This window comes from Cucurbita maxima, unplaced genomic scaffold (assembly GCF_002738345.1).
Source record: "Cucurbita maxima cultivar Rimu unplaced genomic scaffold, Cmax_1.0 Cma_Scf00005, whole genome shotgun sequence".
Taxonomy (NCBI): Eukaryota; Viridiplantae; Streptophyta; class Magnoliopsida; order Cucurbitales; family Cucurbitaceae; genus Cucurbita; species Cucurbita maxima.
In genome coordinates, this window is record NW_019272021.1 from 4,114,554 (window position 1) to 4,137,626 (window position 23,073).

The 23,073-nt window shown below is 35.8% G+C and overlaps 5 protein-coding genes and 1 non-coding gene across 6 annotated transcripts in view; 2 read left to right on the forward strand and 4 right to left on the reverse strand.

Annotated features, from left to right (window-relative positions):
* LOC111479448 (RING-H2 finger protein ATL2-like) overlaps nucleotides 1-23,073 on the reverse strand; it is a 23,950-nt gene continuing 877 nt past the window's right edge. Inside the window, exons 2-3 of the mRNA XM_023124125.1 lie at nucleotides 19,522-19,531; nucleotides 1-1,200 (exon numbers count right to left, since the gene is read on the reverse strand). Of these exons, the coding sequence (XP_022979893.1) occupies nucleotides 312-1,190 (879 nt within the window). The 5' untranslated portion in view covers nucleotides 1,191-1,200; nucleotides 19,522-19,531 and the 3' untranslated portion in view covers nucleotides 1-311. The remainder of the gene's footprint in view (nucleotides 1,201-19,521; nucleotides 19,532-23,073) is intronic.
* On the reverse strand, nucleotides 3,623-6,860 carry LOC111479470 (probable acylpyruvase FAHD1, mitochondrial). The gene is made up of 7 exons (XM_023124159.1): nucleotides 6,633-6,860; nucleotides 6,348-6,513; nucleotides 6,079-6,131; nucleotides 5,288-5,350; nucleotides 5,094-5,144; nucleotides 4,887-5,004; nucleotides 3,623-3,969 (listed from the first exon to the last, which is right to left on the reverse strand). The coding sequence occupies exons 1-7, from the start codon at nucleotides 6,735-6,737 to the stop codon at nucleotides 3,863-3,865; spliced, it is 663 nt and encodes a 220-aa protein (XP_022979927.1). The 5' UTR covers nucleotides 6,738-6,860; the 3' UTR covers nucleotides 3,623-3,862.
* Nucleotides 7,243-7,393, forward strand: LOC111480136. The gene has a single exon (XR_002717752.1). It is a non-coding gene; the product is annotated as a U4 spliceosomal RNA (small nuclear RNA).
* On the reverse strand, nucleotides 10,907-13,636 carry LOC111479508 (dynein 8 kDa light chain, flagellar outer arm-like). Its single transcript, XM_023124209.1, has 3 exons — nucleotides 13,337-13,636; nucleotides 13,138-13,243; nucleotides 10,907-11,224 (listed from the first exon to the last, which is right to left on the reverse strand). The coding sequence occupies exons 1-3, from the start codon at nucleotides 13,583-13,585 to the stop codon at nucleotides 11,142-11,144; spliced, it is 438 nt and encodes a 145-aa protein (XP_022979977.1). The 5' UTR covers nucleotides 13,586-13,636; the 3' UTR covers nucleotides 10,907-11,141.
* On the reverse strand, nucleotides 14,770-16,257 carry LOC111479418. Its single transcript, XM_023124078.1, has one exon. The coding sequence runs from the start codon at nucleotides 16,119-16,121 to the stop codon at nucleotides 15,042-15,044; it is 1,080 nt and encodes a 359-aa protein (XP_022979846.1). The 5' UTR covers nucleotides 16,122-16,257; the 3' UTR covers nucleotides 14,770-15,041.
* The window catches only part of LOC111479321 (putative E3 ubiquitin-protein ligase LIN-1), an 8,264-nt gene continuing 6,370 nt past the window's right edge, over nucleotides 21,180-23,073 (forward strand). The window contains exon 1 of the mRNA XM_023123897.1: nucleotides 21,180-22,599. Within this exon, the coding sequence (XP_022979665.1) occupies nucleotides 21,827-22,599 (773 nt within the window). The 5' untranslated portion in view covers nucleotides 21,180-21,826. The remainder of the gene's footprint in view (nucleotides 22,600-23,073) is intronic.

Below are 23,073 nucleotides of genomic sequence, written 5' to 3' on the forward strand. Positions count from 1 at the left end.
TTTACGTTAATAATAAATAAAATTTTATTTCTCGACTAATTTAGTTATATCGACAAAATGAGCTTAGCTGAACGGTAATTCGAGACTTAAACCCTCATATTACACATTGTTTATACTTTTTGTATAAAGAAAAGTATATAATTGAGGGGAATATCTACCGTCAAATACTTTGTTCTATAAAGAATATAAACTAAAAAAACAACTGCCACGTGTGCGTTAGTTTGACAAATCATCTTCAAATGCATTAGTCTGACCCTCCACTGAGAGCCGCCTTGCCCTCTTCGCGTCAATTCCCGTGTTGGACTAAGAAATCACACGGCGTTTTCCTTTCCTTTTTCGATATCCAACTCGCCGCCGGCGCCGGAGCTACACTCGACACTAGTTCCGGATGGCGATACGCCGCCTCTTCTCTCCCGGCCGATAATCATCTTGAACGACAACGACATAACCCGACTTATCGGCGACTTGAACGACGGCGTCGTCGGTGACAACGAAGCAGCGAACTCACCGTCTCTTCGCGTCGGAATCTCAATCGAAACACCGGCTAGTTCTCCCGGCTTTCGCCGTGCCCTAAATGACCGTGAACCGGTCGAAGAAGAAGCCATCCGGTCGGAACGATCACATTCAACGCAGAGATCGGAAGAACTCGGACCCGGTTCGGTAATAGCGGGTTCTCCAATGGAAACCGCTACCTCCACCGGTGTCTCCGGAGGCCGCTCAACCGGCGTGCGACAGAGCGGGCATGTGGTGTGAGAGTGAAACCACATGTCGATGCAATCGGTATGAAAGCTGTGACGACATTTCGGAAGTGTACGGCCCTTTTCATTTTCCTCAAATTCGGACAAACAGACGGCGCAATCGATCGGATCGGAGAAGGATTTGGAGGAGAAAATGAAAACAGGGAGAGAGTTAAGAACAGAGGGATCGAGGCCGCGGAGGTGGGAGGCGGCGGCGCGAGCAGCAGAGGGATTTTCGGGTTCGAAATAGAAGACTAGACGGTTGCGGCGGCGGAGAGTACCACGGCGGCGAGCACGGAGAACATACCAGCGAGCGTAGAGGTGAAGGCAAATGATGAGAACGACAACGAAGAGAAGGATGATGATGGCGCTGAGCATAATCTTGCCGCTTAGGGCAAAATCGTTGAATCCCGGAGGAGAGGTGGAAGAAGGATCATCCATGGCGGCTTCCATTAATTGCAGTGAAGAAATTTTGGGGGAGAAGAAGGGTTTTTAGTGAGGAACAAACGAAATTTCTTCGGGGTTTCAAATGAATGCTCTAATTTTTTTTCCCGTTTTCAGTGGGACAGAGAAGACGCCATTGTTGACTGAGAACTCAACCCTATTTGGTTAAGGAACTTTCAGGCTTTTCTTATATTTATACGCTTATTTTACTCTCTCTCTCTCTTTATTTTTTCTAAAAAAATTAAATTAAATTAATAAAAATATCCTTAAATTTTTTTAATAGTATAATATTATCCACTAAATAGTGTCGTGTGATTATAAACTCATGATCATTTCCTAAAATAGCCGATGTGGGACTTTCAGATTTGAAAATGAGTAATTTTTTTCCTATAAAAGAAGATCTATATATCTTCATGATTTCTCTTCCGTTGTAAAGTACGTAATCTTTTCGTATTAAACTAAATCTATTTCATTAGAATAAGGTTTATTCACTCATTAAAGTAGGTTAAAAAACAAGTAATTTTCATTTAAAAGAAGACCTATCTTACGAGGAATAAGGTTTACTCGGTGGTCAATTAGTTACTTTCTGGGGGTCGGTTAGAAAGTAAGTAACCGAGTCTCACTTTGATGAAGAATAAGGTTTACTTGCGAGTCAACTGGATACTCTTTTATTGGTCGGTTAGAAAGTAAGTAATCTTCGAGATTTACCCACGAGTCAACTGGTTACTTTTTATTGGTCGGTTAGAAAGTAAGCAAGGTTCAAATCTATTTTATTTAAGAATAAGTTTTGCCCACTCCTAAACTCGTTACATAGAAATAAATTAAGTTGAATATTATATTTTATTTTTCTTATACCGTTTCTATTTAATTATTAATTATTTTAATAACTAAATCATTTGTATTAGATAACATATACCAATCTTATTATTTTAACCAAGATTATTTTAAATTGTTTAGTTGATGAAATTTGAATTTAATTAATTAGTATTTTAAATATTAAATATATTGTTAAAATAAAATAAATTTAAATTTATTATTATTATTATTAATTCTTATTGTTTTAGTTAAAAGTTACATTAAAAATTTATTTAGATTAATTCATCTTAATTAATTAAAACTATGAAAACAATATCTTAATAATTATAATATATAAAAAAAAACATTCTATTTCAATTTCCGACCAATTCCAAGTAAACATCAATTAGAAAAAAAAACATTCTTATTGCAATTAATTATTATTATGATTTAATAATAATAATAAAAAGGTATTTAAATTCATTTTAAAAGAAAAAATTAGATGTCATGTTTTCAATAATTGTCGAGGGAGGAAGGTTCCCGGTAGCCGGTAAGATGGGAAGTACTTTCTTTTCATTAATTTAAGCCTTCATTTTATTTTTTTAATATATTTTAATAAAAACAAATAGCGCAACAATCGTCGTGCAATCAACAATTATACGAGATTATCTACTTTTATATATATATATATAGTTTTATTATTTACTTCATACTAATATTTTTTTTATTTATATATATAATTTTATCCTTTTTGTGCGATCAACTAATTAAATTCAGATGTCCAAATAAATAAATAAATAAATATATATATATATAATTTTATCCTTTTTGTTATAAGAAAAGCATGTGCGGACACGATTTTAATACAAATAATTTCATCATATAATATTAATTCAAATTTTGTATCATATTTTGCTTTGGAGACTAACTACTACTTGCATTTTCAAATCTAAAATTAAACAAAATATTTGTTCAAAAAGTATAATTTATGTTTATTTAAAGAGAGAATATGCCCATATGCTTTCAATTTTAATGAATCTTGTAGTTAATTGTAGATAAAAAAAATTAATACCATTTAAACCAAATATTCTTTTTCACCAAAAACTTTTAATAAAATGAGATAAACGTGCTAACAAAAACTTTTTGGTAGATTTATAAAATATTCACCAAAAATATCCTTTTTAGAATTAAAATATATTTTTAACAATTATTAAACTATACTTCAATATTAAATAAAAATTAATGGTTAAATATATTTTTTAAACTAGAAATTATGAAAATAAAATACGTTCGAGTTTTTCAAAAGTTTCATTAATACCCTTATTTTTTTTATTTTTCATTTTTTTTAACTTCAAAAACACGCTTGAACTTTTTTTAAAAAATTCAAAAATATCATTATCGTATCACATTTAAAAAAAATCGACTTTCAAAAGCAACAATAAAAATTATGAAAATAATTTATGAGATTTTGTCTAGTAAAAACTTTTAATTTTTTTGTTTTTTTTTTGTAAAAATAAAATGTGAATGAAATTTAATTGAAGTGACAATGACCTAATCAAAGCTTATAATTATACTTAATATTTTTTAATTACCTAAAGTTGGGATTTTCTCATTAAAAACTTCTGGTATTCTCAGAATCACTCTGATTTTCCCTTTGTATTAGCATAATTGGGATTACCTGAACCCAGAAACTCCCTGCACTGTCCTACTTCTCAGTTCAATCCCCCTATGGTTCCTTCATGAATATCAAATCGAGTACACTTCACATTAATGGTGTAAAAGATAACAGCAATGGCTCAGACCCATAATCTTCTCAAATGTTTCTGGAGTCTGGATTTTATTTGAACCGACGATAAGAGTCGTAGAAAATTTGAAACTCATGATGTTTATGGTTTCCTCCGATTTTCGACGTTGAAGTGAACGTCTATGATATTCGTTATCCCTGCTGTTACCTTCTGGCCTGCCTTCACTGGGCCAACGCCTGAGGGAGTTCCTGCATGGTGAAGAAGAACATAACTTACTTGGTTTCTATGCTCAACAAGCTTCCATTCTCAAGTTCTTTAACAATGGATTCATCAAGTCAATGGCAGAAAAGAAAAAAGCAATGAGAGAATAGTGATGGTTTAATGATGGATTCATCAAATAAATGGCATGTTCCAGCTTCCATTGAACAATACTACTTTCAACATGAACATCAAGTATGAGAATTTGTGAGATTCTAGATTGATTGGAGAGAGGAACGGGTGCAAGCGAGAACGCTGGGCCTCGAAGGGAGTGGATTGTGAGATCCCACATCGATCGGAGAGGGGAACAAAACATTCTTTATAAGAGTGCGGAAACCTCTCCCGAATAGACACGTTTTAAAAACCTTGAGAGGAAGCCCGAAAGGGAAGCCCAAAAAGGACAATATCTGCTAGCAGTGGGCTTGGTTTGTTACAAATGGTATCAGAGCCAGACACCGGGTGGTATGCTAGCGAGGACATTGAGCCCCGAAGGGAGGGTGAATCATGAGATCTTGCCTTGGTTGGAGAAGGGAACGAAGCATTCTTTATAAGGGTGTGGAAACACTCCCTAGCAGAAGAGGACAATATTTGTTAGTGGTGGGATTGGGTTGTTACAGAATCTTTCTAAACTAAACTATCTGAAAAAGTAACGCAATGATTACTCCCAAGAATAGACACAACAAACAGTCTATAAATGTGAAACATGGAAAACCAATCAATATCCACAATGTAAGGAACAGAAATTTAAGCCAGTGGAACAAGTCTGACAACCAAGCAATGGTCACGGAAAATGACATTATCACAAATTATCTATAAACGTTGAAATCATTGTAAAGACCAGACTTTCAATTTCGAGCACAGTGACAAAACAATCTGATAGATTAAAATAAACTATGGCTGTGGATACCTGTTAGTATGACATCTCCTTCAAGAAGGGTCATGAAGGAACTTATATGGCTAATGAGGTATGGGATTTTGAAGATCATATCCTTGGTTGAGCCTTTCTGTCGAAATTCATTGTCTACCTGAGTCGAGTTAGTAAAAAGCAATTGATCATAAAATGAGACAATGACCCTAATGGAGGAAAGAAACTCATTATCGTAAATATCAGAACCTTTAACCATAATTCTATATCATCGGGATCGGGAATTGACGCCTTGGAGAGCTGCATCATTTACAGAGTAAAAAAAAGAAACATAAGTTTGAAGGTACAAGTTACTACTCTATGAGATTTATTTCATTTGATGATATGGTTCTTTCGATTGTATAACACAACTGAAGGAAAACAGGGCATGTGATTATTCTTACAACCGAACTGATGGGTGTAAAGGTGTCCTGCCCTTTAGCTATAGTCCATGGAAGGCCTGCAGACTGGTAACGAAAACAGGATTATTTAAGGTAGAAAAACTAGAATATATCTGTTCTTCTTGGAAGATAGAAAGCTGAAAAAATAAGATGAAACTAAAACATTATTCAAAAGTCCTGCAATGTAGAACTTCCGGAGATTGGAGTGAAACCTAAAGGCCACTCGATATAGAATTGTTACAAGTAAAACATGCTTAACCATGAAGTCTATGACTGAGCCACTGAAAAGGAAGATGCACCTTGTTTGTATAGGTAGTGACTTTCAATTCTTTTAAGTATTTTTTAATCATCCTATCTTTAAGATCACTCTCATTCAAATATGATCTCGGTTCATTCATGTACCTTTCCTTTACTCCGGTGTGAGTTCTATTTGATAATTTATTCAACAAGGATATCCTACTTATACCATATTGAAGTGAACAATAGGAACAGAATTCTTGTCAATTATTGGAAGTGCGACTTCTTTATAATGGATTTCCTATAAGAGGTAGAGATTGATCCAACCAGGATATGAAGAGATCTTATGTTTATTTTAGGACATTCTCAAACATATTGAAAGTAAGACCATGCCCCCATGCTCGTTCAATGACGTCAATAGTAGCTAGTTTGTGTTCGTTGGGTTCGCTTTATGTTTAGATTAACACAGCAATATATTCACTCAGCAGAATTACTTAATGTTTCTACCTGACTTGTTAACTAACATCCATCAAGAAAGGGAAAAGAAACCCCATCACCTTGGCAGAAGCTTGGATTTCTCGGGCAGTCATGTCCAGTGCAAGAGCATAACCTGACATGTCAAAACAAAAATTTGTAATGCATTGCTCAAGATTATGAAATATAAACGGTGCATGACTTGGGAATTAAACAATTTCTCCGGAATGCTATTCCTCAGAGTTCAGAGGGGAAATTCCCAAAGGGTCAATCAAAAGGGTTAACACGATTAAAGAATCAACGAATCGACTCAACAAATTCACTTAAGATTTCAGAAACATAGTAGCCCTACCCCCAACATAATCCATGGCGGAGGCTTCAGGAACGTCACGAGCTTTCTGCGAGATGACAACAGCGAGCTCAACCTCGTGATCCAAAGACTTCAGAGCGTGAGGGATCTCGATCGTCCCTCCATTTTGCAAGTAAGACGACGTGGGTTTCATAAATAAAACCGGCTCCTAAAACAGATTCAAGGAAAAATTGCAATCATAAACAACATAGAATCAATTAATAATTAACTCCCCGTGAAAAACATCAACAATCATAGTCCAGAATAAAAAGGAAATTTGTTAAAAACCTTGGGGATGGCGTTGCCAAGTTCTTTGGCATGGGCGGCGTAGTTCCGGCCAACACCAATAATCTTGGTTCCTACATTCAAAAGATTTGCGTACGCCGTTGCCATTTTCCGATGTCGAACTCCAACAAATTCAGCGATCTCACAAAGCAGCAAGGGATCAAAAAAATGGAGGCAAAAGAAGACAGCGAATGAGATGAGATATTTTTAGTTTTAGCTCGAAACTCAATTCAATTCTGACTTCGATTTATTTATTTATTATTATTTTATTTTTTTTAGTTTCTTTTTTTGTATTTCCGAAAAAAAGTGTTGAGAGTGGGCAATTTCTCCCATGGAATTTACTATTTGGTTATTAAAAAAATTTAAAAAGTAAAAAATTAATTTATAGACCAAACTAATAATTGTATTATATTATTTAGTCATCAAAAATCTCACATATATATATATATATATCAACGACCCAACAACTCACTCCGGGCCCGGGCCCACAGGCCCAGGCCCATCCATTGCTTGACAAAGAAAGGTTCAAAAAACGATGTCCCACATCGATAAAACGTGAGAATAGACCTCCAGTGATCGCATATAAAAGGTTGGAGGAGGGAATAAGAAAAGTATCTTTGCGCTTGGGGCAATGACGCAGCTAGTGAGGTTCTAACCGAGGCGCGTCAATTGCTGGTTGAAAACTATTTCCAAACCCCCTCGTAGGCCTGGGCTCGCCCCTGGCCTTCGAGAATTTCTGGAAGGGCTCCCTTTGGGGTAAAGCCCTACAAACTCTACTCTTAAATTTTCTATTTTCTATTTTCCATTTTCATTCGTAATCATCGTTTCAAATTATATTCATTTTTTGTAACATCGACACAGTATTTCATCTCATATGTAAGCTCAGAAGCTCTGTATTTTCAATGAATCGCTTCCACTCGTTACAGAATTTAGCCACTGTTTCTCCATCCAAAACTCTGGTCTGCTCCAATGTTGACCTGAGGAATCTAAAAAAACGGTGTGGTTTAAGGGGTTTGTTTTGGATTGTTTGGAGAAATTCTTGATTGATCGATTGGTTTGTGATGCTCACCGTCATGATCAATGTGGGGTACACGCCCCCATCGTCGGCGATCTGTGGAACCTTTTTGATTCGGCCGACTGCAATGACTGATACTTCAGGCAAGTTGAGCGAAGGAGAACCGTATCTTCCACCTATGGCTCCAATATTGCTTAAGGTTATTGTGCCGTCGGATATATGTTCAGGGCTAAGCTTGTTATCCATTGCAAGTTGTTGTAAGCGTGTGTTGGATGATGAAAGTCCCACATCCCCTAATTTAAAGAATGATCATGAGTTTATAAACAAAGAATACTACTCTCTCCCCCAAAGCAAAGTCATGAGAACAAAGAATACTACTCTCTCCCCCAAAGCAAAGTCATGAGAGCTTATACTCAAAGTGGACAATATCATACTATTGTGAAAAGTCGTGAGAGTCGTGTTCGTCTAACAGCGTGAAAGCACACTTTGTGATCTAATCAAATGCATTTGAAAGACAAGTTTTCAGTGAAAGGGCAGCCGACATGCCAGCAACATTGGCTAAGGATGACAATTGTTTTCAAAAGCTATCTGCTTCAATACTATAGATTTTAATAGATCATCAGAAAATGACCCACCGTTACGTTCCGTTAAGCTGTAATTACTTAACCACACCACTACCAGATATTGTCCTTTTGGGAATTTCCTTTCGACCTTCCCTTCAAAGTTTTTAAAATTCATATGCTAGTAAGAGATTTTCACGCCCGAGATCTCAAAAAACAGAAAGAGACCGGACATTCTATACATTTTGCACAACCAAACCAAGTGGAGTAGCCATGGAAATTCCAATATTATGGGAGCCTACAACAAGCAAAAATAAATACAGTTCTGAATCAAATAAGAACAAGGAAGAACAAGGATGGGATTCAAATTGAATGTGGGGATCATATTCTTTGACATATTATGTTCAAACATCTCCCCTTGTTGGATGAAAGTCCCAGGGAATGATTATGTGTTTATAATCAACCAATACTATTTCTATGGGTATGAGGCCTCTTCGAAAAGTCTAAAGCAAAGCCTCATGCTCAAAGTAGACAATATCATACCATTGTGGAGAGTCATGTTCGTCTAATATGGTGCCTTAAACTTAGTCATGCCAATAGATTGATAAATCCTCAAATGTCGAACTCAAAGTGGACAATATCATACCATTGTGGAGAGTCGGGTTCTTCTAACACCCCTCCCGGCATACCTTTGAGAGTTACCTCAAATGGCTCTTCATTGAAGCAACTATTCAGGATCGGATATTTGTTCATTGCCATTGAAAGCGACTTAATCAATCATGGAAGAAACGTATGCTTGCCATCTGGTTCCGTAGTATTTCCTTGGAAAGATGCTTTAAGTTCCACAAGTGCATCACAATTGATCTCCTCTACATAGTGATAATGGGGAACCTTTGCAGAAATGGTCATAGATTTAGAAGAAATCGTCCAATCATCCAAGCTCTCGCATGACGGCAACATTGCAGCAGTTTGAGCTGAAGTGTTAGAAGAAATCAAAACCCTAGAAAGAAAGGACCGTAATGAAAGAAGGGAAAAGGAATTATTGGCTTCACCTCTTGCACAAACCATTTAAGAAGCTCACATTCAGCAATCCCTCCACCAGTTTGAGCCAAAGGTACGTCCATTAACCTAAAAACTGGAAGGTCGTCCAAAGCCTGAGTAGAAACGCGACATATCTTCGAAACGCCTTTTTATACTCGCCTACAAACAGAACCAATTCCGTAATTACATTCACAAATCATCTCAGACCTAAATTTCACCCAATAATTTCAAGGAGAACGGCTTCACAATGATGAACAAAATATTAGATCAACAAAAAAACGTAGAATCAACAACAAGGTTGCTATCTCAGAATCCAAAAACATGAAATAGCGCTTGTGTCTTAAAATCAAAAGAACCAACGCTAACTACAGAAGGAAAACGACCGTCGAACTCACGTCGAGACGATTAGTATATGAATGAAGCCATCCTCGACCGGAACTAAGAAACGCAAGTGGAGGAGATGGCGGTAGCAGTGATTTGGGCGTCTTCTCCAACGGCAACTGAGAGATTGAATCAGAGGAGTCTCAAGAGGTGAACGGAGAGAGTAACCGGCGACCAGTGGCCCAAGCGCTCTTCGGCGAAATTTTCCTCCTGCAAATCGTAACAATCGACATCTCTGGGAATAAATGTTTGACCTATTTTTTCATGAATTTTTTTTTTAATAACGAATAAATGTTTGAAATTTGAAATAAAATAGAATAAAAAAAGACATTTACATGTATTACTTTTTAATAAATATCCTTAAAAAAAACTTATTTATTATTATTATATAGAGGAGACAAGGGCTTCTGCAGCGAGGAATGTAGATGCCGCCAGATTTTCATGGACGAAGAACAAGCCATGCTCGACGCCGGAAACTGCTCCTTCGCTGCCGCCATTAATCCACAAACCACCGCTTCCCCGCCACCTCCTCCGCCTTCTCGCCTCCCAAAACCCACCAAAAACCACCCCCAAGGTTTCTCTGTTTTTTTCTTTTATTTTCTGTGGGTGGGTTTTGATTTCTGAATATGAAATTGGGAAAAAAAAAAGGTGTCTTTTTTTTTTTTTTTTTTGTTATTATTAGAAAGATTTAATTTTTATGCTAATTTAGTTAATTTAAACAGTAATATGATATTAAATAGTAACAATAATTTATATTTTATTAGTATAAAGTTTGAATATTCAGTATATTTATTTTATTATTATTTCTCTTTTTATTTTTTCTTATAAATTATTTATTTTAAAATAGTTATTAATATTGACTGCTAAATAAATTCAAAAATTTTAATTCTTAAAAGTAATTGAATTTGATACATGTTCGCATAAGACTATAGCAAACGTTGAATAATTTATTTAGTTCGCAACCAACACATTTGTATAAGATCTCACAATCCACCCCTTTGACGTTCAACATCCTTGCTAGTACACTGCATACACTGCACAGTGTCTAGCTCTGACACCATTTGTAACAACCTAAGTTCATCGTTAACATATATTGTCTACTTTGGCTCGTTACGTACTGCTGTCAGCCTCACAGTTTTAAAACGCCTGCTAGGGAGGGGTTTTCAAACACTTATAAGGAATGTTTTATTTCCCTCTACAATCGATGCAGGATCTCACAATGGTATGGTACTTATTATTCTTTTCCCTTTTAAGCCTCGGATTCTGAACTGCCTTATGTTTTAATGGCATCGCCAAAGAGACCCCCTTTGAGACATCATGTAAATATGGCACATTGAATTTGTTTCACCATTTAATTTACTCCCCAGTGATATATGAGTCATAATATAAAAAATGCTACAGCAAGTGATTTATATGCTGGCAGAATAGATTATACATACAGGAAATAATTGCACCACCATCATCGCAGGCTCGCCAAACTACTCGGTGGCATCGTTGTCAAGGGGAGATCAACCATCAACCAGATTTGAAAAGTAAAACTGCTTTCTGGTCCAGGTAGAAGTAAACAAAATGGTTCGACTCGTGTGTCACATAAGAACCTGAAACACAAACCAGAGAATAGAATCATCCCTGATATTAATTAAATTCAGGATGAACTAACACAAATATGGCACTGAATAAAGCTCCATAATCAAGAACAAGACAATGCACTACAACATTCAAGGAGATAAAGGGAGCATATTTTTATAGAATTTTTCAAAATCATCAATCTCCCGATTCATGGATCTCTTGGTTCGAGAAATCAAAATAAGAGGATCGAACCATTTCTTCCGACCCTTTTTCAAATTTGATAAATGTTGGTTGATCGTATATTTCATTATAGTTCTATGATTCAGAGTATTATTTCCTATTTGATCCCTATGAATTCCATATTCGAAGTTGCGATCGGATCTATTCATTAAAAAGAATCTATTCAATACATTTCTTATGTACCATAAGGTGTTATATTGGATTTGAATCAGACTTGTGAAGCCAAGCAACTAAAACTGTAATAAGTTCTTTGCATCTGCTAACATAATAACTACAAGAGCCTGCAATTTTTACGGCTAGGAATGTATTGTTAGCAATTAAGTTCTCTCAGCCAAAATGAAAAACCAAATGGTTCACTAATACCACCCTGTTCTTTCAAAGGCTTGTGATGAATGGATTGGCCATGTAAAGGAAATTTTTGGGCTCTATAAGGTAACCGAAACCACGGGAGCACTACCGACCTGCAAGTTACATTCCAACTTAAGCTCCATGCATTTAGCATTCAGCTCTAAATCATAGTATGGCATGATAAAAAGAGTTTAATCCTAAAAGTTTATATTAGCATAGCTTATTAAATGAACATGACTCTCCCCGATGGTATGATATTGTCCACATTAAGGATCAGCTTTCATAGCCTTGCACCAATGGAGATGAATTCCTTTACTTATAAACCCATGATCATTCCCTAAATTAGCCAAGGTGGGATTCACCCCCAACAATCCTCAACAATCCTCCCCTCGAGAGGCCCTGAGGCTTATGGAGCTCTAGAACAGACACTTTTTCGAGGCTCACAATCTTTGTTCGTTATCTATTGTCATGGCCAAGTTTAGGGCATGGCTCTGGTACCATGTTAAATGAACACGACTCTCCACAATTGTACGATATTGTCCACTTTGAACATAATCTCTCATGGTTTTGCTTTGGGCTTCCCCAAAAGGCCACATACCAATGGAGATGTATTCCTTTACTTATAAACTCACGATCATTCTCTAAATTAGTCAATGTGGGACTCACTCCCAACCATCATCAACATGGCTCTATGTACTTGTGATCATTGATGACAGCCTTTGATTCTTTGCCTATAAGAATTGTTTGTGTCCCTAACAGCACAAGGAAAGAAAGAAGTTGCAGATCACCTCCTTATGTCTTGTCAGGCAATCTTTTGGATCCCATAAACACCAAGAACTTAACATTTGACGCTCAAATAAAACATGACACAGTATATTTTGATTCCTACCTTTCACAGTGCAAAAAGAACCATGAATATATCAGATTGAGTCATTTTCAACAAAAACTGCTAAAGAGAAAATATCACAGTGAAGTCAGCTCTAGTTCAAAACAATTCTATCTCACTATGTTTGTTGGCCTCATCACCAAAAGTAGATGGGGAGCCCCTACCCCTGGTTGCCACCAACCATGGCAAAACCATCCAATGATATTCAATTCATGTAGGCAGACAAGATTGCTGCAGCGGATAATTAGCTAGCAAATTCAATATAGAGTATGGCAATGGACCAAATGGAGACAAAATTCTCCAATAGAGTTACTTAAGAGCTAGATCTCCATTTCAGTAGGGAGGGAAAAAGCTACAGATGGAACATGAAGTTAGAGAAGCTTTTCCAAGAGACTAAGGTAATAGAAATTTATAAAGAATCTGTCCATCAGACTGAAAGAAAGCGAAAATTAAGCAGGAAGGCTCTACCAAAATTACGACCGACGATGCAATGCCAGGTAGGGCCATGTCTCTGATCGAACTCCTTCTTTATCTGCTCGGCCACATCCTTCTCGACGCTATGCTTCTCAAAAGCCTAAACAACAACAACAACAAACGAAACAGATTGTGAACGAATTAGTTGAGAAATGATATGTAACGAGATTGTGAGAGAGAAAGAAGCAGTAACGGCTATAGCAATGTCAACAGCCTCCTTCTGCATGTGGCCGAACATATCGGCGCTCTTGATGACGATTTTCTTGGCGGCGGCGGCCACAGATGAGGCTTTGCGATCCTCAGATTCCGGCTTCACCATTAGAGGATTGGGATTGCTGCGCTTGGATTCTTGGTTCATGTTTCCGTGGAGTTCTAGGGGTAAGTGTTGAGAGAAGAACAGAGAGGTTGAAGAAGGAGAAAGGCTCTCGCTCTCAACAACCATCACTCTCCGTCTCCTGTAAGATTCCCAGGGCCCACTTCCTCTCGTATTCCTTTTTCCTTTTTCTTTTTATTTTTTAAATCACAATCACTTCACTAATATTAAATTAAATTTTTTTTATTATATTTTCCTTTATTAAGAAAATAAATAATTAAATAACAAAAATAATAACTTAATTAAAATATCGATTCACTTCTTATGTCGATATTGATTTCATAAACATGTGGAAGTGTCAACTCGAGCTCGACTTAAGATTCGGCAGTCTATTTTATTTTCCATTTTTACCCTTGCATTTATAAAAAAATAATAAGGTTGAAAAGTGATTAATTTATTAAAATGGGGATATTTATGTAAATTAGGTTGTAAAATGGAGTATTGTTTTATAAAATAAAATAAAATTAATATAATGAGAGAGGATCTGAGTCCATAGGCCCAGCCCAGCAAGTTCTCGAGATCCTCTCTGTTGAAGACTGTGAAGCATGTGACGCACGTGACCGTGGGAATCTAACTTGTTACTAACGTTCTATTATTCTAAATTTTAACTAATTAACAAACGGTGTTTAGCCAACTAAACCCTAAACAATCATGTCTATATACCATATTAAAATTCTGATATTATTATAAATATATATATATATATATTCCGAACAACTCAAATATAATCACAACCCAACTCAAAATTCTATTTTTCGGGTTGGGTTGAAGGTTTTTTTTTATTATTATTATTCTAAAAGCCCTACTTATCTACGGTACGTGTTACATTAATAAATAAAATCATATAAGCTCGAATATCAAACATTCACATGTCATAACGCATCACTATCAGAGTCATGCTCTTAACTTAGTCACATCAATAGAATATTCAAATGTCGAACAAAGAAGTTGTGAGCCTTGAAGGTGCAATCAAAAGTGACTCAAGTGTCGAACAAATAGTATAGTTTGTTCGAGATCTCTAGAGAAAAGAATCAAGCGTCGGTTAAGAGGATGTTGTTTGATGGCTCCATAGGTTTCAGAAGAGGCTCTATGGTGTATTTTGTTCGAGATGAGTAAAACTTATGTTCAAAGTGAACAACATCATATCATTGTTTAGAGTATAATATCTATTAAAAACGTCAAAATATTATTCATTTTCATAATAATCATAAAAATACAGTGATAGAGCCATTAGAAATAAAAAGAAAAAAGAATTATTTAATTTGGTGGATATTTAGTACATGAAAAAACAAAAACAACCGGACAACCGGTCATGCCAGTCAACAATATTCGAAAATACACAAACAAAACTAACGGGTAGAAGTTTTGACTCCGTGAAGTCTCAATAACAATTTACAATATCCACTGGAAATTTAAACAACATAAAAAAAAAAAAAAAAATTAAAATTAAATAAAAAAGATAATTAATTTCATATTAGTACGTAAATTTAAATTACTGCATCTTAATTTCAATTCAATTTTGTGTTCAGATTCTTACAGCCAGCAATGAAGGAATCGCGTCCAAATTTGGAGTTGAATTTTTCTCCGATGATTCCCGTTTTCCTTCCGACGAGGAAGACGGCGGCTTACCGAACGCTCTCATCGGACTTGCAAATGCCCACCCTCTGTTCTTGCTCCGCCCCTGTCCGTATGGTGCCGGCGGGAACCTCCCGTCATCGCCGGAGGATGACGACACCCAGTACGACGACGAGGCCGAAGACGAAGACGACGATGATTGATTAATGAACCCACCGAATATTCCGCCGCATTTCGCTCGCTCTTTCAGGCACTCGCTGCTATTGTTCACGGCGGCGATGGCGGTGGAGGTTATTTTGGGTTTTCCCTCTCTGTGAGACTCCACTCTCCGTAGTGTACAGTCGCCGAAACCGGTGATTCTTTCGAAGAAGTCGCCGGAGAAACTCCGGCTACCGCACCCGACGGATCTGGATCTAGATACCTTCCGTTCAAACGAAGAAACCGAGGCAGAGGCAGAGGCATGACTACTGTTCGGACTATCCTCGCCGTCGTCCTCCGCCGTGCCGGATAAATCTTTATACGTTTCCGTGCATTTTTCCTTAAACCCATGATCGATTTTCCTCGAAGAATGGTATTTAGTTGAAAGATCGAACAGAGACCAAATCCATCCTCTGTTTTTCGGATTATAATCTTCGCCGTGGTAGGGATCCAGAAATTTCCCTCTCGCCGGAGTTGTAGTGGATTTACACCGGCGGAAACCTGCCTCCGGCTGCTTCTTCTTCTTAGACAGAAAGGGGATTCGAGTCCTTGCCGCCGCCGCCGCCGCGTGCTGATCATGGCAGTGACCCCCAAATTTAACCGACGAAGCGGCAGAGCCGACGGCGGCGAAATCAGATCTGAAAGAGGAGGAGGAGGAAGAAGAAGGTGGAAGAGGAAGGGGAGAAGAGGAAGAGACTAATTTTCCGAGCTTTTCTTGAAGACAAAGAGCGCAGATCCCTCCTTGGTTGCTCCGATAAGGATGGTAACGGCACCTCATGCCGTCGTCCATGTCGTCGTCATCGGCGGCGGCGGCGTTGGGTATTTCGAGCATCGGCGGGGAGTGCAGAGACAGTGGAGAAGGAGAAAGAAATGGAAGAATGAGAAGAGAAGACAAAACCTTCACTTCAAAATAAAAATGGAGAGAGACAGAGAGGAGACCCAAGGATGAAGACGACAGTCTGTGCTTTGGTTTCTTCCTCACTGACCTTTTTAATATATTTTTCCATATTAACAACAACAAAAAAAACACTTATTATTTAATTATCGACACCTTATTAACTGGATAAAACACCGATTACTTAAAGCTCGAGACCTTATTAAGTAGATAAAACACCGATTACTTGAAGCTCTGATTCGATAACATAACCTGCATAGATTATCGAGTTCAAATCATAAACGTTGAGACGTGTATAAATTTTTTTTTTTTTTAATCCTAGTTGGGTTGAACTGGGTCGGTTTGCAGGTATACATTTGTTTCGTCAAATCAATGACCGAACCCAACTCTACCTTACCCCACCTCATTTTTATGATTATTATGAAAATTAATAATATTTAATATTTGTAACCGATGTTACTTTGTAGCTTGTGATATTTTTTAATGTTATAAAATCTCGTGGATAAAGATTTATTTTAATAATTAAAAAAAAACAACCGAACAACCTAATCCAACATGAACAGAGGGTTGAGTTAAGTTACCAATCCAATCCACGGTAAAAAAAAATTTAATTTCCAATGTATTTTTTTTCTTAAAAATACTTTTTTCCAAATGTTTAATATTTTTGTCGTTTAGTTCATTAAATTAATTGTGGGTGTGAATAAGCTTGCCTCTATTAATTTATTAATATACAATGTGTGTGGTTATGGTGTTTGTAATAAATAATTATTAGTAATAAATAAAATTTTAGGAAAATAATAAATTTGGCACATCAAATTTGTTGATATATATATAGATAATATAAGCCAAATAAATCCCACGGACATATATAAACATAATATTGAAAAAAAAGAAAAATAAATTTAAAAAAAAAGACATAAGTATGTCTTGGATAACATAAATTTATATAATTGTTGGAAAATCAGACATGACATGTTTTGGATCCCTTCCCTTTATCCAATTTAATACCCAACAAATTTTAAATAATATTAAAATTCTTTAAATTTAGATTTATACGACCAAATCCGAGAAATTATTTCTAGTGTCTGCTATATTATGACCCATGACCCACCGAGAATTATACACCGATTGTTAAGAATTAGTCACATTGTGGCAATTTTATTGAATGTGTCATAGACCACGTAGTCTGATCTGATTGGTTGTTCACACAACGACTCAGATTTATGGTAATTTCATTAAATAGTTTTTTGTCGAGTCAAGGAACATATGCCACAAATTGCACAGTCGGGTCTAACTGGTAGTTCATAGGACGAGTCAAACCTAAGTTAGTCATATTGTGGTAGTTTCATTAAATACTGTTTGGTTGAGTTAAGGAACATATGTCACGAACCGCACGGTCGGATCTGATTAGTATTTCACACGACGAACTGAAACTTGAATTAGTCACGCTGTCGTAGTCTCACTGAGTAATTTTTTGGTCGAATCAAGAAACATATGTCACAGACTACACGGTTAGGTTTGATTGATAGTTCCCACGACCACTAATGGGTTTGGTTGCATTGTAAGGTGTTGTGTTGTATTAGTGTATATTGATGAGGTCTGACATGCTCTCATATATTAATGCTGCAATCTTCTTTGTCACGGACCTCATCCCCTTCCCTCTAATAGGGGCGCCTTCCATTTATGTCTCATATTTATTTCGGAATTTTGTAATTAAAAAAAAAACCATAAATTATGTATAATTACATAATTTTATTTATTATTTATTTTTTAATAAAAAATGGGAAAAAATGTATAAAATATTAATAACTTCCGAGAAAAAAAAATGTTAGAAAAATATTATTTGTTATTGTCGTAATAAATTACTTTGGTTAATTTTAATGTCGGGTATATTGTAAAATTAAAATTTTAATATTTTAATTATTGAGTTCGAATGATAGCTAATATTGACTTAACCGGTCAATTTATGTATTTAAATTTTAGTTATCCAAATATACAATTGTATTAATAATTAAAATATCGTAAAATTCAAATATCAAATATTTGGAAGTTACACTGCATCACTATCATCAATTATAAGTGTCAAATATTTTAAATTTTTCATAATAATCTTAAAATTAAGACAGAGTAAAGTTAGGTTGTAACCATATTTTTGGGTTAGTCGGGTTAACCTGATCAATGAAATCTCAATCACGAACCTAACTCGAATTTTTAGTTTTTAAAAAACTCAATCCGACCCATACCGAAAAAATATCTAACCCAACTCACTATGAACTTAAATATAAATATATTAAATAAAATCTTAGATCCAACAAGGAAATCAAATAATTATCTTAAAAAAAAACATAAAAACATACTAAATTAATGTAACAACTGTTTGACTGAATCAATGAAGGTAAGAGTGTCTATTTTGACCAATTGGACACGTGGGGTCATGTCATTGGTTTAGCGTGTATTATTTAAAGTAATATGGTGGGCCACTGAAACGACGTGGCAATGACAGAGGATCTTATCCGTGCATTTACCTCCCCGTTCCTGTCACATCAGCCGTTGGATCCTTCAACCCCGCACATGGGGGATTTTCGTCTGTGTCACGTGTTTTTTTTTTTTTTTTTTTTAAATTCTAATTATAATATATAGTTTAAGATTTTTGAACAAAAATGTAATGTGCTACAAGGTGGTAGTTCTACTCGAGCATAACCTCATCGAACTCTTTGGAGAGGGCAATGTCGAACACGCCGAATGATATGTCACGATCGCATTTTGATGTCAGCAGAATTGCGATTGTACAGCACTCACTTCTCAGTAGCAAGTGAGTTAAGCCTATTCGTTTTTGCGTCACTTACAATCAAGCGACGTATGCTCGAGCCTGTAGTCCCAGTTTCAAGAAGAAAGTTTTAGAAAACGAAAGCAGAGAGATTTCAAAAAATAGTTCTAAAAGCAATATTTGAGAAATTGAAATTGACATTATATATAACTATGAAAGTTGACTAACACTAATTTTATTTATTTTAATTATTTATTTTTCAATCCGTCTTAAAAAAATAGTTTCTATAATATATATTAAAATGAAAATAAAATAAAAGTTTAATTTATTATTTAATTAAATTATATTTTAATATATAAAATTATAATATTGGAGGGGTAGTCAAATTGAATAATAATAAGGATGATAATGTTTTTGTAAGGGTACATTGGGTACTGTTGCTGACGTAATAAACCGGAGAGGGTGGATTGGGCCCAATACCGGAGACAGCAACCGGTCAGTGTAACACATGGGCCTATGGGTATTCAACGCTGGCCCAGGCTTCCCCTCTTGCTCTGTTTCCTAATTGGGCCCAATGTACCAATAGATCATGGTTCGACGATATGAGATATATATTTTCTTTTTAGTTCGAGGTTCTTGAACTTACAATAATGTTTTCGATGTATTCATGAGGAAGGCAACGAGTTAGATAACTCGGTTATGCTTAAAGATCTTATTACTCGTGTTACAAGGTCAGCCCAAGAGGTTGCTCTCGTGGGTGAGGTGTACTTGTTGTTAAGCGACGGTGTAAAACTCTCAAGGTGAGAGGGTGTGCGATCCTCAATTAAACTCTAGCATATGCTTTGATCTTGCATATATGTTGAATTGAAACCTTCGTTTCGTGCACGTTACCTATGTGACAAAAGTGGTTAACCAGTGGTAAGTTCCTATACAACAAATAAAAAGTTGAAAGCCAATTTGAACATAGCTCACGAAACAAGGTACCAATTACCATTATAATGGCTAATGGTTTGATCAATTAAAAATTTAAATACGTGATTTTAATAATTCGATCGGGAGTGATTAGGGTTTGATTGAAGCGTAGAGGTTAGAGGGGATAAGTGGGGACAAAAATGTCATTTCATCCCTACTAAAACGAGACAAAATGGGGCTTTGCATGTGAGTTTGGAAATTTTGCCCTAAACAGTAATATCATATAATTTTGCACCCGTGACATCAGTGGGCCCCACCCTTCTCCTACCTCTACCTCTGATCCAATCTCCACCGTCCATTTTACATCCCACTCACTTTACTATTTTAACTCATATTCTTTTGGGTTATATTAATCATTTATACACTTTTAATAAAATTTAAATATAGTATTTTAAATTAATTTTTATTCAAAATTTAAATAATAACAACAATTTATATGCAATAAAAAAAAAACCCCAAAATAGATGTAAAAGGATTTTTTAAAAATAAATTTATTAATTTTACGATACTAAATTGACGTAAATCTCAAATTTACGGTCGTGTCTCAATCAAACCTTATTTCATACTGGTATTTTTCTACTACAATATAATATAATATTTACAAAACGACAATTTCATATATTTATTTTGAATTTGGATAATCTTTTTTCTATTCGAAATAAACATTTAACATAGTCTAGTTGATTAAGACATTAATATAAACTCAATTATGTGTTGGTAAGAATGTTTGATTAATCCACCTCACCTAAATGGTGTGAAGGTTATCTTATTTATAATCAAATAAATTACAAGAATAAAAAATAATAATAAATAGAAAGATACGTAATAAGACAAATATTAGATATTTGACTTATAATAAAATATCAAATATAATATATATGGTAAACTATACTTTATTACTAAATATCCTTAACAGTTTGGATACTCAAATTGTGGATAAAATATTATTTTACGATAATAACCCGTGTTTTTTCTACTTAAGCAATACTCGGATTAAAGAATAAAGATTTTATTTATTCAAAGTATTATTGGTTTAATGTTTGATATTTTAACAAATTTGAATATAGACCAAAAATAAATAAATAAATATTTATATTTATATTTATATTTATTGTAGGTTCAAAATACCTTATTTTAAGATATATATATATATAAAATAAGAAAATTCCAATTTAGAATTGATGAAATATTTAATGATGCAAGAATTTAAAAGAACATGAAGATAACAAGACAATGTTTGTAATAGCAGCAGAGCGCAGCGTGGCTGCTTTCATGTACTTTCCCTTTCATGACAGCCAAATGAGCGCACATTCAGACAAGAAAATGGCACAGAGATTAACCATCAAAGCTCAGTCCTCTTGTCTTTTTCTCTCATTTCCCTTTCCCAATCCCTCCATCCACTCTACCCTTTTAACCATTCCACTGTTTCTTTTTGGTTCTAGAAAAAAACAGAGCAGCTGACTTGGATCCTCTTGGAAATCGGGCAGCTGGGTTCTTATTATAAACGCAAATCTTTGGATACAGGACGGAAGGTTAGTGTTCTTCACTTGGTTGTGCTGTTGTTGTTCTAAATAATGATTTGGAATTTAAAACAGTGTTTTAGATTCACGATCACATGATGCCAAATCCAAATGGTAATTTGTTGATCGAGTGAAGCCAAGAGAAATCCGGGAAATGTTGGCTGTTTTTCTTCTCCCCTAATCCCTACCCATCATGGAAGCGAAGGTCAACAGTTTGTCTGTAGCAGGAAGGAAATTTGTGAGGGCCCAATTAAGAACTTTTGGATTTTGGCTGGAATTGTCACGGGAAATTGTTCCCGGCCTCCAATTTTCTGCAACCGTGATAGATTTTTATCTCCCTGGTTTCTTGTTTCAGTTCATTTTGTGTTCTTCATGAGACCGCCATGTCCATAAGCTGCATGGCTACTGCTTTCTCCTCTTCTCCCACTCAATGCCCACCACCTGTTTGTGAAAATGCGCGACTGGACCTGAACTCCATAAGGGGTCTTGTTGTCTCTATCAATCAGTATATTCATGAATTCTTGAGCAATGCTGAGGCTAGAACTTCTGTCAAATTGAGATGCATATCCAAGCTAAGAAACCATAAACATGAGTATTTTGAATTCTTGGAACAATCCATCATTTCAAATCTTTACTGGGGTGTTGAGAACATTGAAGATACAGTTCAAACGAGCAGTTCTGAAGTGAGGGCCACTAAGCTTCAAACTGCTGAACAAATGCTTCAGGTCCCAGCACTGCTTGACGAGCATGGTGAGACGTCAGGAATGGATAATCGTTATTTAGTTTGCTGCTCTTACTTCTATCTTTCCCTGGTCAAGAACCTTCAAGGGGACGAGTGGCAGGTTGCTCTGCACTTCCTTCAATCCCTGCTGGTTTCTCCAAGATTGGTTCTCACCGAGTTTGCTCAAGAATTTTGCTACAGCCTTCTTCTTTCTTTTGCTACATGTTCGAGGCAAGAAAATTGTACCAGTATGAGGTCCAATTCTTGTGTAGAATTTGGCGAGGGTGATTTTGGTGAATCAACTGTAAGACAGGTAGCTAGAAAATACAAGGACTGGCTAATGTATTATCAGGTTATGTCTTACGGAGAGACTCACCAGTGGCAGCAGCAGGGAAGCAGCAGTATGTTTTCTTCTGAAGATGGATCACATTCCTTGTAAGTCTGGGGTAAATTTCTAAGGAATATAAATCTATCCTGCTCGGTATATGTAGATTTGAATGTTTACTGAATTTTGCACAGTGCTCGTGTTACTACGACGATACTCGTTTATGCAACATCTTACCAACTGATTCGATGCTAACTACACAATCATTTTGAGAAATGCTTACTGTATGTACGATCTTTATATCGCTCATGGTCAGATGGCCTGATCGTTTGGAATAATAATTGGTGTCTTATTCACTAGATCATGCTCGGATTGACTTGCTTTTGAAATTCATACTCGTAATCTCCTGAAGTAGAAAATGGATGAGATTAGATGATAATAGCCAGAATAAGAACATGCATTGGTTTGTGTTGAAACTTTCAGTGGGAAATTTATATGCAAGGGAGAAAATCGTACCATATCCGAGACAGATAGAGGAGAGGTCTCAGTTCCATTATAGGAATGGCTGCAAGAAAATTTAAGTC

Coding starts and splice junctions, on each gene's coding strand:
- LOC111479470 (XM_023124159.1), bottom strand. CDS start 6,737: ATGGCAACGGCGTACGCAAATCTTTTGAATGTAGGAACCAAGATTATT. Junction 6,514..6,632: donor TTGGCAACGCCATCCCCAAG/GTTTTTAACAAA, acceptor AATCTGTTTTAG/GAGCCGGTTTTATTTATGAA. Junction 6,132..6,347: donor CGCCATGGATTATGTTGGGG/GTAGGGCTACTA, acceptor TTGACATGTCAG/GTTATGCTCTTGCACTGGAC.
- LOC111479508 (XM_023124209.1), bottom strand. CDS start 13,585: ATGGTTGTTGAGAGCGAGAGCCTTTCTCCTTCTTCAACCTCTCTGTTC. Junction 13,244..13,336: donor CTGTTGACATTGCTATAGCC/GTTACTGCTTCT, acceptor GTTGTTGTTTAG/GCTTTTGAGAAGCATAGCGT. Junction 11,225..13,137: donor CATCGTCGGTCGTAATTTTG/GTAGAGCCTTCC, acceptor TTTGTGTTTCAG/GTTCTTATGTGACACACGAG.
- LOC111479418 (XM_023124078.1), bottom strand. CDS start 16,121: ATGCTCGAAATACCCAACGCCGCCGCCGCCGATGACGACGACATGGAC.